Source organism: Mirounga leonina, unplaced genomic scaffold (genome assembly GCF_011800145.1).
Source record: "Mirounga leonina isolate KUSES-001 unplaced genomic scaffold, KU_Mleo_1.0 Mir_154, whole genome shotgun sequence".
Lineage (NCBI taxonomy): Eukaryota > Metazoa > Chordata > Mammalia > Carnivora > Phocidae > Mirounga > Mirounga leonina.
In genome coordinates this window covers 5,422,834-5,437,754 of record NW_023270389.1, presented here as the reverse complement: position 1 = coordinate 5,437,754, position 14,921 = coordinate 5,422,834, and the positions used below count along the sequence as shown (strand labels likewise).

Below are 14,921 nucleotides of genomic sequence, written 5' to 3'. Positions count from 1 at the left end.
GAAAAGAAAAATCCCACAACTTATTTTTAAAAAACAAACGAACAAAAAACACAACTGCTTATTCATTCAGTCTCACTGTGACAATGTGCCCTCCGCTGTGCCAGGCACGATGGTGAAACTATAAAAAAAGGAGACACACTTATTATGGCAACAACTTACTTATTATGACTTTGCACCTATTGTTGCCTTTAAAATGGGTTTCAGCCGGGGCGCCTGCGTGGCTCAGTCGTTACTGCCTTCGGCTCAGGTCATGGTCCCAGGGTCCTGGGATCCAGCCCCGCATCGGGCTCCCTGCTCCGCAGGAAGCCTGCTTCTCCCTTTTCCACTCCCCCTGCTTGTATTCCCTCTCTCGCTGTGTCTCTCCCTGTCAAATAAATAAAAAATCTTTAAAAAATAAATAAATAAATAAAAATAAAATGGGTTTCAGCCTGCAAGTTCTGCCTCCTAGAGTCTAGCTTGCATCTTCCTCCAATTCAAAGAGCGACCCATCTGGTGGCCCGTGTTTGAGAACCAGAGTCTACTGGCCAAGCGGGTGTAGGGAGTGGATGTGAAAGGTGAAGCCCACAGTCCAATCTGTAGAGATTATTTTTCAAGAAGATGGAATTTTACTAAACAATTATGTCATATAAGTTTCAAGGAAAAAATATGATTCGAGCAAGATGAAGAGAAGCAGAACACCTAGGGAAAAGTCATGAACTCCCTGATAACTTCAACTGCCATTCCTGTTTATCTAGATATCTAGCCTTCATTTCTGTTTTAAGGAAATCCTTCAAACTCTCTTGTCTGTGATACTTCTAGGCATTGTGAAACCTCTTAGCCTACATAAAGCCTCAGTGAGTCAAAACCAAACTCTCTCAGCTTCAGCTACGACACCCTTTTGATAATTTCCTTCATGGCCTGTAATAACTGAGTCATTAATAGCTGAGCTACTCTCAGCCAAGAACCACTGATCTCTTTTCAATAACCAGATTCAGATAAGACCTCAAATACCCTTTCTCTAGCTAGCTCCTCTGTACTTTTACATTTTCTTTCTTTTTCCTTAGTACTTAAAAAATTTTTTTTCAAGATTTTACTTATTTATTTGAGAGAGAGAGTGAGAGAGCATGCGTGAGCAGGGGAAGGGGCAGAGGGAGAGGGAGAGAAAGAATCTCAAGCAGACTCCACGCTGAGCACGGAGCCCCACGCAGGGTGGGGCTGGATCTCTAGACCCCAAGATCATGGCATGAGCCAAAACCGAGAGTCAGAGGCTCAACCGAATGAGCCACCCAGGCGCCCCACTAATTCAATTTTTTTAAATTCCAATATAGTTAACATACAGTGTTATATTACTTTCAGGTGTACAATAAAGTGATTCAACACTTCTATACGTCACCCAATCTGCTTTTACACTTTCTCTGCCAAATCAGAAACAGAGAAGAAGGGGACAGATCAGGTCTTTTCCCCCATCCACCTGAGATCCTCTGACTCTCACTTACCAATGGGATGCAGTTGCCTAAGTTACCCAGTTTCTAACTAGGCTAGCTCCTACTCAGTCTATGCAGCCTATTCTTCTGTTTTCCCCCACCTTTCTAATGAATGGCTAACTAGCATTGAAAAGATTGTCTTTAATGAAGCAGACCTCTCCAAATTTCTTAAACAGCTATGCAGAGATTATAAAGAGAATCTAAGATCCTAGATCAGAGATCTGCAAGCTTTCTCTGTAACAGCCAAATAGTAAATACATTAGGCTTTGCAGGCCTGATGGTCTCTGTTGAAATGATTCAAGCCAACCACTACTGCTTAAAAACAGTCCTGAACAATAAGCCAGTAAGTGGGTCTCTATTCTAATAAAACTTTATTTGTGGACACTGAAGTGTGAAGTTCATATAATTTTTATATGTCATAAAATATTCTTTTTCTCCTTTTTAAATTTTAACATAAAAACCATTCTTAGCTCATAGGCTCTGCAAAAAGAGGCAGCAGGCCAGATCTGGCTCACAGGCCATAAATGATTACATTACCTAAGCGTGCTACAAAGTGTAAGTTGTATAATAGTAAATGGTAATAGATCAAAGAAGAAAGACATGGTCCTGGGCCAAAAGAGCGAAAAGCTTCCTGGGGAAAATGGGATTTGGGTTGGGCCTTAAGGGAAAAATAAAATTTAGGCAAATGATGGAAGGAAATGGGAAGAAGGAAAAAAAGATGTATCCATCTGTCTTCTGGGTGTTAACAAGAGGAAAATGATGAAATAAGGTTGTGGTTGATGACAGGGAAGCTGCAGGAGACGTGTGAGGGCCTTGAACATCAGAACAAGGAATATAAACCTGACCCTCGCACAAACAGCGTGTTTAGATTATTCTCGCAGAGGAAACAGGACTAATTTGGCAAGGGAAAGATTAGGAGCCAGGAGAACAAGATGGAGATGTTGCTGTTGTGCAAAGTATAAGACTCTGGGTGAGTGTAGGGAAAGTAACAGAAGAGAAGGGAAGTGTTTGAGCCAGAACCCGGGATGGGGGGGGGGGGGGCGCGCACAGGAAAAAGCAGGCTGAGTGAGACTGGAGATTTGGCTCCATGGACACCTGAGTGAGGTCAGTGACATGTCAAATGCAAACACAGCAGGTAGGAACCAAAGGCAGCACTGGGTCGGAAGTCAGAATGGAGTCAGGAATCAGACTAGAAGACTAAGTATCCTGTCAGAGAATCGGGATAGCAAAGGATCAGGATCCTCTCTGAAAGACAGTGACCACAAAGGGAAACAAGAATGTATCCAGGCGACCCCACGGAACCTGCGCTGCTGGAACGGGCCTGGCACAAAGTAGATTCCCTTCAATATTTGCGAAATGAATGAGTGCATTCCCAAATAATAACATATGAGCCACGTGGGAAGGGCATGAGCTTGGAATCAGACCTTAATGCATATCCTAGCCTATTTATTCATTCCATAAACATGTACTAAATGTGCCCGGTGTAGGATCTAAAAGTGACAGAGGCGGCTCTTGGCTTCAACAATTCACAGTTGATTGACAAGAGTCAGAAAGAAACAGACAATTGCTCTGCAACGTGGTAAGTGTTGTGACAGATGTGTGTGCAGAGGTGTAGCTCTGACCCCCAGGCTCCCAGGGCGATCATCTGCGCTCAGGCCTGCAGGGCCAAGGTGGATCAGGGGGACCGGGGAGGAGGGGTGTGGTGATTTGGAAGTGGAGGTGTGTATGGCAACTCCAACCGGATGGAATAACAAGGGCTGACGCTCAGAGGTGAGTGAACATCGCGTGTTCAGGGATCTCTAAATGTTTAAGCACATCTAGAGCCAAAATGTGATGTGTTGGATCGGGGGAGGGAAGTGGGGTTGGAGTAGACGAGGCCAGAGTGATAGATCAGGGCCAGATCACAAAGGACTGTGTGTGACATGCTAAAGAGATTGGATTTTATCCTGAAGGTGATGGGAAGCAAATGAAGAATTTGAAGCAGGAAAGAGACATGATCCAATTTGCATTTTAGAAATAGCAACAGCATGGAGGATGGGCTGGAAGGAGATGAGGCTGGGCGTAGGGAGAATAATTTAATAGGTTACTGCAGTAATAAGTGGGAAATGGAGGAGGGCCTGAATTTAGCTAAGAGGCTGGGAGATGGCATGACAGGCTTGACATCTGATCATTTTTAGGGAGCGAGGGAGAGAAAGAAGGCTAGGGGACTCCCCAGCTTCTGGCTTGGCATCTGGGAGCAGGTGGCAATGGAGAGGAAGGAAAGGAAGAGGGTAAGAGAATGAATATGCATCGACTTCCATGTTCCAAACACTAAGTAACTTTACATATATTACTTTGTGTAATCTTCACAACAAACCTGGCTCATGGGTGTTATTAACCCCCTTTTCCAGATAAGAAAACTGAAGTTCAGAGAGTTTAACTCACTAGGCCATAACCAACACAGATGTTTTTCAGACCCTGGGACAGGCGTGTGGGAAGAGGCTAAGGACACCAGTTAACTCTGAAAGCCTGCTCACTGTGGAGGTCAGGGGCATACCCCAGCAGCTCCCAGCCTCAGTCTTGCTCTGTGGGAGAGACTCTAAGACTGGGATCACTTCTTTTTCTTTTTTTAAGTTTTATTTATTTAAGTAATCTCTACACCCCACATGGGACTCAAACTCATGACCTCAAGATCAAGACTCACACATTCTTTCGACTGAGCCAGCCGGGCACCCCAAGGCTGGGAGCACTTCTGTACTCATTCTGTGCTCAGAGAGGCATGTCCCAAAGGCACCTACAAGAAGAACAAGGCTCAGGGCGATCCCTGGGCCCCAGAAGAAGGGACAGCACTGGGCCAGAGCATCTCTCCACCAAACTGAACTCCCCTCTCAGCATGTCCTACGGATCTGGGAGGAGGAAGTCAGCTTCCCTTCCCTTGTCTGGGATTGGCCCAACCTGGTGATACCAGACTCTCACGGAGCTGGGTCTCAGTGACGTCAAATAGTTAGGGAAGGGGCAACAAAAGTAATTCAGCTAACGACAGCCTGAGTCAGAATTTAAATCTAAGTCTCTATGACTCCAAAACTCACGCACTTTCCACTTTCTCATGCTGGGAGAGTCACCAAGTTAGGTAATACAGAAGTTAGTGGGGGTTGACAGTGGTTCATTTTATTTTTCAGTATTATTAAGATATACTTGACATATAACATCATATAAGTTTGAGGTATAGAACATAATGATTTGACATATGTATATATTGTGAAATGATTCACCTGATATAGCCCTAAATTTTTTTCCCTGGTAATGAGAATTTTTAAGATCTACTCCCATAGCTGCCTTCAAACATACAATATTGTTAACTAGAGTCATCATGCTCTACATTACATCTTCAGAATTTTTTTATCCTTTAGGAGTTGATACCTTTTGACCACTTTTTAAAAAATATTTTATTTATTTATTTGAGAGAGAGAGAGAGCACGAGTGAGAGAGCACAAGCAGGGGGAGCGGCAGAGGGAGAGGGAGAAGCAGGCTCCCCGCTGAGCAGGAAGCCCCCCCCCCCCGACACGGGGCTCGATCCCGGGACCCTGGCATCATGACTTGAGACGAATGAACGAAGGCAGACGCTTAACCAACTGAGCCACCCAGGCGCCCCTCCTTTTGACCACTTTCACCCAATTCCCCCACATCCCCCACCATCCACCTCTGGCAACCAGAAATCTGATCTGTGTTTCTATGAGTTTGTCTTAGATTCCACATATAAGTGAGATCACACAGTATTTGTCTTTCTCTGTCTGACTTATTTCACTCAGCATAATGCCCTCAAGGTCCATCCATGTTGTCACAAATGGCAAGATTTCCTTCTGTTTATGGCTGAATAGTATTCCACTGTGTGTGTGTGTGAGTGTGTGTGTATTCACATCTTTATCCATCTATCCCTTGATGGACACCCAGGTTGTTTTCATTTCTTAGCTGTCGTAAATAATGCAACAATCAACACAGGGATTCACATATCTGTTCAGGACAGAGATTTTATTTCCTTTGGATATACACCCAGAAATGGAATTGCTGGATCAGATGGTAGTTCTATTTTTAATTTTTTGAGGAACTTCCATACTGTTTTCCATGGTGGCTGTGAATTTACATTCCCACGCACAAGGGTTCCCTTTCTTCACATTCTCGCCACCATTTGTTATCCCTTGTCTTTTTGATGATGGCCCTTCTGACTGGTGTGAGGTGGTATCTCACTGGAGTTTTGATTTGCATTGCCCTGATGATCGGTGATGCTGAGTACATTTTCGTGTACCTGTTGGCCATTTAAATATCTTCTTTGGAAAAATGACTATTCAGGTCCTTTGTTCATTTTTAATCGGATTATTGGTGGGGGCTGTTTGTTTTTGGTTTTGCTTTTTGCTATTGAGTTTCTTATATAGTTTTGATATTAACCCCTTACTGGATGGGTCCTTTGCAAATACTTTCTCCCATTCTGTAGGTTACCTTTTCATTTTGTTGATGGTTTCCTTTGCTGTGCAGTTTGATGCAGTCCTGCTAGTGTATTTTTTAGTTCATTGCTTGTGCCTTAGATATCGTAGAGCACCATTTTAAGACCTCCTGAATTTGAGATGCCTATGTGACATCCAAGTGAAGTCCGCTAATAAACTGGTGGGTGTATGCAGAACACCGTCCTCCTGTCATCTCTCTGCCAGGGAATGGTACCCGCATCCACTTAATCACTCATGCTAGGAACCTGGAGTCATGTTTGACTCTTCCTCCTCTTCCTCAGCACATGCTAGTAGCCACCAAGTTCCAAAGACAGCACCTCCCATGTATTTCTCAAAACCCTCTCTTCCTCCGCAGCTTCCTACTGGGCTAGCTCAGGCATAATCTTCTCCCAACTACATTATGGCAACAGCTTCCTTCCTGGTCCCGTTGCCTTGGTCCTGCGCCATCAAATCCATCTTCCAAACAGCCGGCAACATAAGGTATTTAGAATAAGATAGATCTATCCAGAATAGGTCTGCCCATGTCCTTTCTCCACTTCCTCTTCAGAAGCTTCCTGATGGATGCAAGCTACTTAGTCTGGGAGACAGGAGGTCCCCCGTGAACTGGCCTTGCCCACACCTCGGCCTCCTAGACCACCTCTCCAGAATCCTCCCCTCCCACTCCCAATCTGAAGTGCTGGGCTCCAGCAGGAGAGGCTTGTTTGTGGCTCGACAACACACACACCTTTTTGTATCTGGCTTCTGGAACTTTCTCAGGTTGCACTCTCTGCATTCTGAACTGCATTTTGTTTTCACCTAACTCCTCATTATCTTTTCAAAATCAACCCAGTTCTCACTCCTCCAGGAAGCCTTTCCTGCCTCTTCCTCAACACCTTTTTGCCAAAGCGGATTAGGTGCCCCTCCTCTGTGGTCCCATATGCTCTGTGCACAGCACCGTCATTGATCTGATTATGTTTCTTTACGTCTGTGCAAAGGTCTGTCTTCCTCACTAGCACAGTTAAGTTCCATAAGGCCAGAAAAGCATCTTATTCATCTTTTCATCCCTCCTGTCTACCACATAGTAGGTTGTCAGTCAATATTTGTTGATTAAATGAATGAGTACACATTCTCACAGTCACACTCAGGCGAGCATACCAACAGATGCACACACAGAGATGTGCTCAGCATCTCCCAAGAACCAGATCTAAGCACCTGTGCTCTCTGGAACCCCACTTATTGCAAAATGTAATAGTTTATACAATTTATTCTGGGGACCTAAGCAAGGCTCTGTCTCTTCCCTGTCTCTGTGTTTTTATGACTCCAACCTGCACATGGGTTTTAAACTCATATTTAGGGCAACATTAATTATAATTGAACTCTTAATGGAAGAAAAAGACAGGACCAAAAAAAAAGGAAAATGCTTATTTCTAGTGGGAGAAGACTGTACAGTGCAGAAACAGCAAACACCCGGGGAGATCTGTAGTGAGAAGGACCTTTCAAATTAGAAGACTCAGCTTTGGACTTTATTCCAGTGCGTGTACGATATCAGATTTATCCAACATAGATGTAACCAACATATTGTCCATCCCCAAAACATCCAAATAGCTTTTGAGATACTTTTTCTGTTCATAGATATTGGGAGAATACACACACACTCACACACACTCACACTCACCCCTGCAAAAATATTCTGCAGTGCCAATGAAGCACTTAGACAACGCTGGTGAAGACTCCTACTTGCGACTCTTAAACCTATTCATTAGAAGTCCATCTTGGCTCCAGACAGGACCGAGAGCGTAATTTGTGGCACCCACTGAAAAACGAAAATGCAGATTGCCTTGTTCAAAAACCGTTGAGAATTTCAAGACAGCAATGGCAGAGCATGAAACCAAACCTGAGACACCTCAAGGTCAGGGTCCTGTGTACCTGCGCAGGTCACATGTCCACGAAGCCAGCTCGGTGCAAGAGTCCTCAAGTCAATCCTAACTACTACCTCTAATTTGTTAAGAGGCCACTCTGATGTAATTCTCAGCCCCCCTAGTTAGGAAGTGTAGATCTCACTAGCTCTTCGCATAAGCTCTTAATTAGACCCCGGTCTCTTTTCAAGAACCTTCCTTTTGGGAGCCTTGTGCAATTGGTATGCCTATTCTTTTACTATGGTCAAACTGCACGTGAAAAACCTTGCTCTGTCTCTCCCTCTCTCTTCCCAGCTTGTCCAAGATCCAGGTTCAAAGGAGGCCTACAGATCTAGCCTGAAGCTCAGTAGTAGGGAAGATCTCCATGGGTCTGATAAGCAGCAGCTTCTGGTGAGTCATGAGGTCCCCCAGGTGCCAGCAACCTACACCATGGGCATGCTGGGAAAACCTCCCACCTGGGCCTTTGCCCTGGGTCCAGAGTCTGTGCCTTATCTAGGTAGTCGCTGAGAACAACTGGAGGCCACACACAGCAGAAGTTCCTTGTTTTCCAGGTACAGAGGGCCATAATCCCTAACTGCAAACACTGGCAGGTCCCGAGACCAAGGGGAAAGCAGGGGCAGAGTGGAAGTCTGGGGAGAGGCAGCCCACACCAGATTCCGTGGCCTGCAGGTGACAGGCCTAAGAGTAGCAGGTAGGAAATCTTTTGGGGGCCAGAGACTAAAAACAATAAAGTACAGACAATGCAGAGGGTCAGGCCCAGGGCAGGTTTGGGAAGAGGTTCTAAAGAAGCGGGAGAAGAGCATCAAGGGTGGCCTCCAGCTAACCGCTAACCCTTCCCACATCCAGGGGCCTACAACGGCCATTGCAACATCTGAAGCCATGGCCAGTGGGGAGGATGAGCCGAGGAGCTGTATGGTATGTGGGGACCGAGCCACCGGTTATCACTTCCACGCCCTGACTTGTGAGGGCTGCAAGGGCTTCTTCAGGTAAGAGCCTCCTCCCCAGGAGAAACAACCTCCCAAACTGCCCATCAGGCAGTCTTTGAGCTGTGGCACATGCCCGAGCTTGTCCAGCTGTGTTACTCCTGCCTCTCGGAGCCTAACTGCCCTGTGGCTAGCATGCTACATCTTGCCAACCTCAACATCTCATAAATAGGTGCGTAAATAGAATAATAGGGGGAAGGCTGTGTCTGCCTTGTGGTCACAACCCCTTAGTCAAGAGCACTTCTTCTGTACTCACTACCTGCAAAGCACCAAGCCAGTGATCTTGTGCCCCCATGCTCGAGATGTGTTGTACCCTACCCACCCTTAGGGACCCTTGGGCACAGCTCAGGTTAGCCCACGTCCCCACACATCCTTGTAGATCATGTCATCTCAGCCCCTCACATAGCCACCTGTTCACTGCCATCCACGACCACCCTCCCGGACGTCTCCATCTCTCACAGACGAACAGTCAGCAAAAACACTGGTCTCACCTGCCCCTTTGCTGGAAGCTGTAAGGTCAACAAGGCCCAGAGGCGCCACTGCCCAGCCTGCAGGTTGCAGAAGTGCCTAGATGCTGGCATGAAGAAGGAAAGTGAGTTGGCCCCCTACCAACACAAGAACCCACTGACTAGGTCTCTCTGCTTTACCCTCGTTCCCAAAGCATATTCTCCACACAAGAGGAGTAAGCTTTTGGAAACAAATCAGATGATGTTTCTATTCTGCTCAAAACCCCAAAGGCTCCCCACCTCTCTTACAGTCCGAGATCTCGTGGTCTAGCTCCCCCATAGAGCCCCCCAGATTTCCTCTCCTACTCTTCCTGCCTTGCTCCATCACTCACAGCCCCACACTGACTTCAGTGACACCCTCAAGCACCCAGCACACCTTCCTGGGGACTTCTGCACTTGCCAGTCCCTCCACCAGATTGCTCCTCCCCTAGATAACCACATGGCTTGAATTTCTGTCTCTCACATAAGGTGCATGTCACTTAGTAGGTACTTGATAACTGTTGAACGAATCATTGCACGCCGTTTTTCTGTGCCACATAATTAGGCTATGCTCCCAACAGACCATGTCACCGGAGCTCACGGAAGTCAATGTGCCAGAGCTCACTCAGAATCAAAGTTACTACGTCCATGTTCAGACTCTTCTGACTCCCAAGCCCTTGCTTTCCTGTGATAGCACACTACTTTTCAATATGGAGCAGCGGAAACTGTAGAAGTCAAAAAATCTTGGCTTGCATCACTTTAGTGTTTTGTGACCCTGGGCCTGCCACTAGAATGCCAGCCTGCTTATGTATCTGAAAAATCTGGATAATAACATCTGCCTTGACTACCCTCTACCCATAGGGTTGTTTCATCCAGCGAGATTTAACCTCAGAACCCTTGACGTTATAGGGCTATGTAAACAGAAGGTGATGCTTTAGGAACCAAGAGCCCTACCTCTTCAGTGGTTGCCCAGAAACCAGACATCTCCCTTCACTGTGACCGCTTTACTCTCCACCCCTCCTTCCCCCCAGTTGGTGCCTTGTTTTCCGCGGTGGGGCCTCCCGGGCTGGGGAGGGTGGACAGGGATCCCCTACCCCCTGGGGCCTCTAGGACTTCAGCCGCACCCAAGGAGGCCGCAGGAATGTTGCTCCCTCCCCACATCCTTCATCGCTCACGGTACCCAAAGGCTCCCAGACAGGGGGCTGGCAGAGAGAGGCGCTCCCCGCGGGTCTCAATGGCGCTGGCCTTCATCTTCCCTGGGCACAGTGATCCTGTCGGCAGAAGCCCTGGCCCAGCGGCGGGCGAAGCAGGCCCAGCGGCGGGCACAGTGGGCACCTGTGCAGCTGAGCAAGGGGCAGCAAGAGTTAGTCCAGACACTCCTGGGGGCCCACGCCCGCCACGTGGGCACCATGTTTGACCAGTTCGTGCAGTTCAGGGTGAGACTTTATATGGACTTTGGTCTGAAAGGGCACCAACGGGGTGCCTGAGGAGGCTGACCCGAGGGAGGGGGCGGGTGTGCCATGCCCCAATACGGAGGACGAGACTTCCCCAGAACCCCACCATCGACAGGCTCCTCGGCCCGGAACTCTTCCAGGAGAGGGCTGGAGAGACCCCTGGGGCCAGGGCCACTCACTCGGGCTCTGATCTCTGCAGCCGCCGGCTCATCTGTTCATGCACCACCAGCGCCTGCCCATCCCAGTCCCCCCACTGCCTCTGCTCGAGCACTTCGCAGAGGTCAACACTTTCATGGTACAGCAAGTCATCAAGTTCACCAAGGATCTGCCCCTCTTCCGGTACGTGACCTCCCCTTACCTTTCAGGAGGAAAACCCTCCAATAAATTATAACCACACACAAACACCCCCCCCAAAAACAGTCACTGACCCTCTAAACCCATCTTGCAGCCTTTCCAAGCACCAGGTCTTGAATTCCCTCTTCCGGTTTTAAGTATCTCAAGCAGAACTGGGAGCTCCTCTCCCTCTCTGAAGTTCAGGGCAGAGCCTAAAACGCTCTTGTCTGCTCCGTACAGGTCCCTGCCCATGGAGGACCAGATCTCCCTTCTCAAGGGAGCAGCGGTTGAAATCTGCCATATCGCACTCAATACCACTTTCTGCCTCCAAACACGAAACTTCCTCTGTGGGCCGCTCCGCTACACGCTGGAGGACGGCGTCCACGGTGAGGCCCGCGGGTACACGGCCCTTGCCGAGCGGTCTGTGGCGGGGTGACCGGAAGGATCCTGAGGCTGGCATCTCCCACAGTGGGGTTCCAGGAAGAGTTTTTAGAGTTGCTCTTTCGCTTCCATGCCACATTGAGGCGATTCCAGCTCCAGGAGCCCGAGTATGTGCTCATGGCCGCCATGGCCCTCTTCTCTCCCGGTGAGCATCCCCCAAAGCCCAGAAGCTTTTGCTCCTCCACCTCTGCCCAAACTCCCAGCCCTGTGAATCCCTCTGTGCCAGGGCTTTGGCTTCAAACCCAGCCTGGGTCCAGCTGTGCTATAGGCCCACGCCTGCTCCCCACCTGTCCTTCCCGCCCCCCTCGCCCGTCTTACAGACAGGCCTGGGGTTACCCAGAAGGAGGAGATCGATCGTCTGCAAGAGATGATGGCACTGACCCTGCAGAGCTACATCAAAGGCCAGCCGCCAAGGCATCGGGATCGGTACGGGGGAGCCTGGGGGCTTGGAGGCTGTGCCGGGGCAGGAAGGCAAGGGAAACGCTGAGCTCAGGAGGAATGCTTTTACTGTCCTTTCCTCTGGGAAACCAGGTCCCTTGGGGGCTCTAGTCCTTCCCTCGCACCTCATATGGTTCTGGCATCCAAATCGTTCCTACTGCTGTTTCATCTGATTTTTTCCAGATTTTTTTTTTTTTTTATTCAGTAGAGATGCAAAGTAGTAGCTCGCAGGCTCTGTATAATAGCATTCCTGAGATTGATGGCATCCATCACCTTACCCATCCAACTCTGCAGGCTAAAGCAGCCTTCCAAGATTCTCATTTGCTCTCTTTCCTTCACCCTTCCCTTCCTCTCCGTTGGCCCATTCCTTTAATTTTTCATCCCCCTTGAAGTTATCATGGTCATTCAGTTTCATGGCCAAAGCCAGTCCCTGGCTCAACAGTCCATGATCTATCCAGGCTCTGAGGTACACTCTGCTTGTTCTCGTTTGTTCCTCAATGAGCCAGTCTGGCCAGAAGACGGATGCTTTAGACCATAGAACACACCCACCTTCTAGAACCTCCTCTAGAAGGCCAGATCCACAGATTCCACACAGGTGAAGTTCTGACCAAGTTTGGGGCTTTCTTCACACTTGGCCCTCAGACCTCTGGGTTCAAGAAAAACAGCATGGTGAGAGAAGACCTCGGGAACCTTTGGAATTTTTGATAAATATTTCATACCAGAGCATGAGTTTCTCTAGTGTTCAGACTAGAGGGAAAGTTCAGGGGAGCAAGACCTCAAGACAAGACTCTCAGCTACCTAACTTTCCTCTTTCCCTGGTGACCCCACTACTTCCTCCAAAGGTTTCTGTATGCGAAGCTGCTGGGCCTGTTGGCTGAGCTCCGGAGCATTAACAACGCATATGGGTACCAAATCCAGCACATCCAGGGACTGTCCGCCATGATGCCACTGCTCCAGGAGATCTGCAGCTGAGGCCCCAGCTTGCCTCCTTCCCCAGCCCAGCCAACTTCACACGTTGGACTGGAAAGGGGAAAATGCTGGGGCCAGAGGTTGGAACCAGTAGAAAGGGAGCCCAGTGGTTGCAATGAAAGACTAAAGCAATAACTGCCTCTTCATGCAGTCTCGGGGTTGGTGGGGGATGATCACGGGGACAGAGTTGTTCTCTGGAAGCATGGAAGATGGGGAAGGAGGAAGCCTCAGGGCTAAGAGGTAAAGAAGCTCCTTCTGGGAATGGGGGCGGGGGCACTTTCTGAGGTCAAATATTTAGCCCTTCAGCCGTCCTCTTCCCAGCCCTGGGAGACTCTGGGATGGAAAACAGGGTAGGGAGCTAATCCCATGCAGACTGTTCTGCTCTGAGGAGGAAGAACCTAGGAGCTTTAATCGATAGGGGAACGAAGAAGGGGGTCAGTGAGGGGAGAAAAGTTGGCCAGACACACCCCTTAATCCTTCTCCCTTAGTCCAGAGCCACAAGAGCACGGGAAGAGGAGCCTGGGGCCAGTGGCAGAGGTGGGGGCCTCACACCACCGCCTCAGCAGCTGCCCCTGTGGCAGCTCCAGTTCTGAGGAGGGCACGGTCCTGTCCCCCACTCTGCTCCTGGGACCCGCAGGTCACTCGGCAAGGTGGGCTCTGGAGAGGGGGCCTAGTCTCTGGCCCTAGGGCACCTGACTTGGAGGTTCCAGCGTCTGTGGGGGCTGGCTCTGGGACCCCCTCAGCCCACAGTGATGCCGAAGCCACAGTGGAATCTGTTGCGCCAGTGACTGAGGAAGGCTCCAAGCGCTAGGGTGACAGGCAAGGGGGGCATCTTCTTCTCCAGCACAGCACCCACACACCAGTTACTGTCCACCAAGCCTGTTGGGGAGCAGGGTACACACGAGCTTATTTCACAGGCTCGGAGACAGGGGCCCGAAGCAAGGTCGGAAGGACGCTTCCCTCCTCCCTCTGTGCGCCCAGTCCCTCAGCACCTCCGGACGCCATCGTCACAACCCTTACCTCTAAATACCATGTTGGCCTGGGGCAGAGTCAGGTGGTAACCAAAGGAGAAGGTTGTGTCTTGTAGCCTTGTGTTGGCCTCAAATTCCACTCCAACCTGGACCTGAGCACCATGGGCAAGGATGGGAGAAGGACCTGCGTCAGTGAGGACCAGAGGAGTCCTGACGGGGAGGGGGCGCTCAGGGAGACGGAGGCGGGCGTGAAACATCTGTGCCATTGGGGGGGGGGGGGCAGAGCCGCAGGGCAGCGGGGCCTGGGGAGGTGCGCTGGGGCACAAGTTCCCCACTGACCGGCCGGGCCGGGGGCGGCATCGGTTGTCTCACCTGTTCGTTGGCCCTGTGGTAATAACTTGCATGGGCCCCACCTGATCCCACATTCAGTGTAGCTACCCAGTGTACCGCTGTAAAAACCAAAATGCGGGAGACAAGGAGCGTTACTGTAGCAGGACGCAGGCCAGCACCCCTCACCGAGTTCAGAATCTGCCCCCCGCCCCGCCCCGCCCCGATTCCTCCTCACCCCGTACCCGAGTACTTCCCAGCCAGTGTCAGGATAGCGCCCTCTTCGCCTGGCCTCCGGTGATAAACTAGCTCTCCTCCCAGCACCAGCCGATGGGTGAGGCTCTGCAGGAAGTGCGCCACCATGATCACTGCGGGGTAGCGGGGAGACATGGAGTCGGTCCCAGGGACGGCATCCAGGCCTGCTCCCCCACCGCAGCCTGCCCAAGAAGTTTCTAATCCCTCAACTGTACAGGCGATGAGAAGGCAGAGGCAACATCAGCAAGTGGGCAGCCAAGAGGCAAAGCACCCCGCCCCAGTTCCTCACCCGATTCCCCAATCAGGTCGGGATTCCCCAGGGTCAGAGTGGCTGTACAGTCATCTCCTCGGTACTCGCCATCAAACTGCCACGTCAGGAACTTGGCCTGCTGCGTCTGGGTAGGGAGAACAAGGAGTAAAGCCCCCCCG

At 49.8% G+C, this 14,921-nt stretch overlaps 2 protein-coding genes across 3 annotated transcripts in view; one reads left to right on the top strand and one right to left on the bottom strand.

The window, feature by feature from the left end:
* Nucleotides 1–8,715: 8,715 nt before the first annotated feature.
* Nucleotides 8,716–12,942, top strand: NR1I3 (nuclear receptor subfamily 1 group I member 3). The gene is made up of 8 exons (XM_035010009.1): nt 8,716–8,822; nt 9,281–9,411; nt 10,571–10,740; nt 10,958–11,097; nt 11,332–11,490; nt 11,544–11,684; nt 11,845–11,958; nt 12,813–12,942. The coding sequence occupies exons 1-8, from the start codon at nt 8,716–8,718 to the stop codon at nt 12,940–12,942; spliced, it is 1,092 nt and encodes a 363-aa protein (XP_034865900.1).
* TOMM40L (translocase of outer mitochondrial membrane 40 like) overlaps nt 12,144–14,921 on the bottom strand; it is a 4,999-nt gene continuing 2,221 nt past the window's right edge. For both annotated transcript variants that reach the window (XM_035010008.1, XM_035010007.1), the window contains exons 6-10: nt 14,782–14,887; nt 14,483–14,605; nt 14,283–14,359; nt 13,960–14,062; nt 12,144–13,818 (exon numbers count right to left, since the gene is read on the bottom strand). In XM_035010008.1, the coding sequence (XP_034865899.1) occupies nt 13,679–13,818; nt 13,960–14,062; nt 14,283–14,359; nt 14,483–14,605; nt 14,782–14,887 (549 nt within the window). In that variant the 3' untranslated portion in view covers nt 12,144–13,678. The remainder of the gene's footprint in view (nt 13,819–13,959; nt 14,063–14,282; nt 14,360–14,482; nt 14,606–14,781; nt 14,888–14,921) is intronic.

Excerpts from the sequence above, each read along its gene's own strand:
- NR1I3 (XM_035010009.1), top strand. The coding sequence starts at position 8,716 with ATGGCCAGTGGGGAGGATGAGCCGAGGAGCTGTATGGTATGTGGGGAC. Across the intron at positions 9,412-10,570 it reads TGCTGGCATGAAGAAGGAAA|TGATCCTGTCGGCAGAAGCC; the intron begins GTGAGTTGGCCC and ends CCCTGGGCACAG. Across the intron at positions 11,685-11,844 it reads CTCTTCTCTCCCGGTGAGCA|TCTTACAGACAGGCCTGGGG; the intron begins TCCCCCAAAGCC and ends CCCCCTCGCCCG.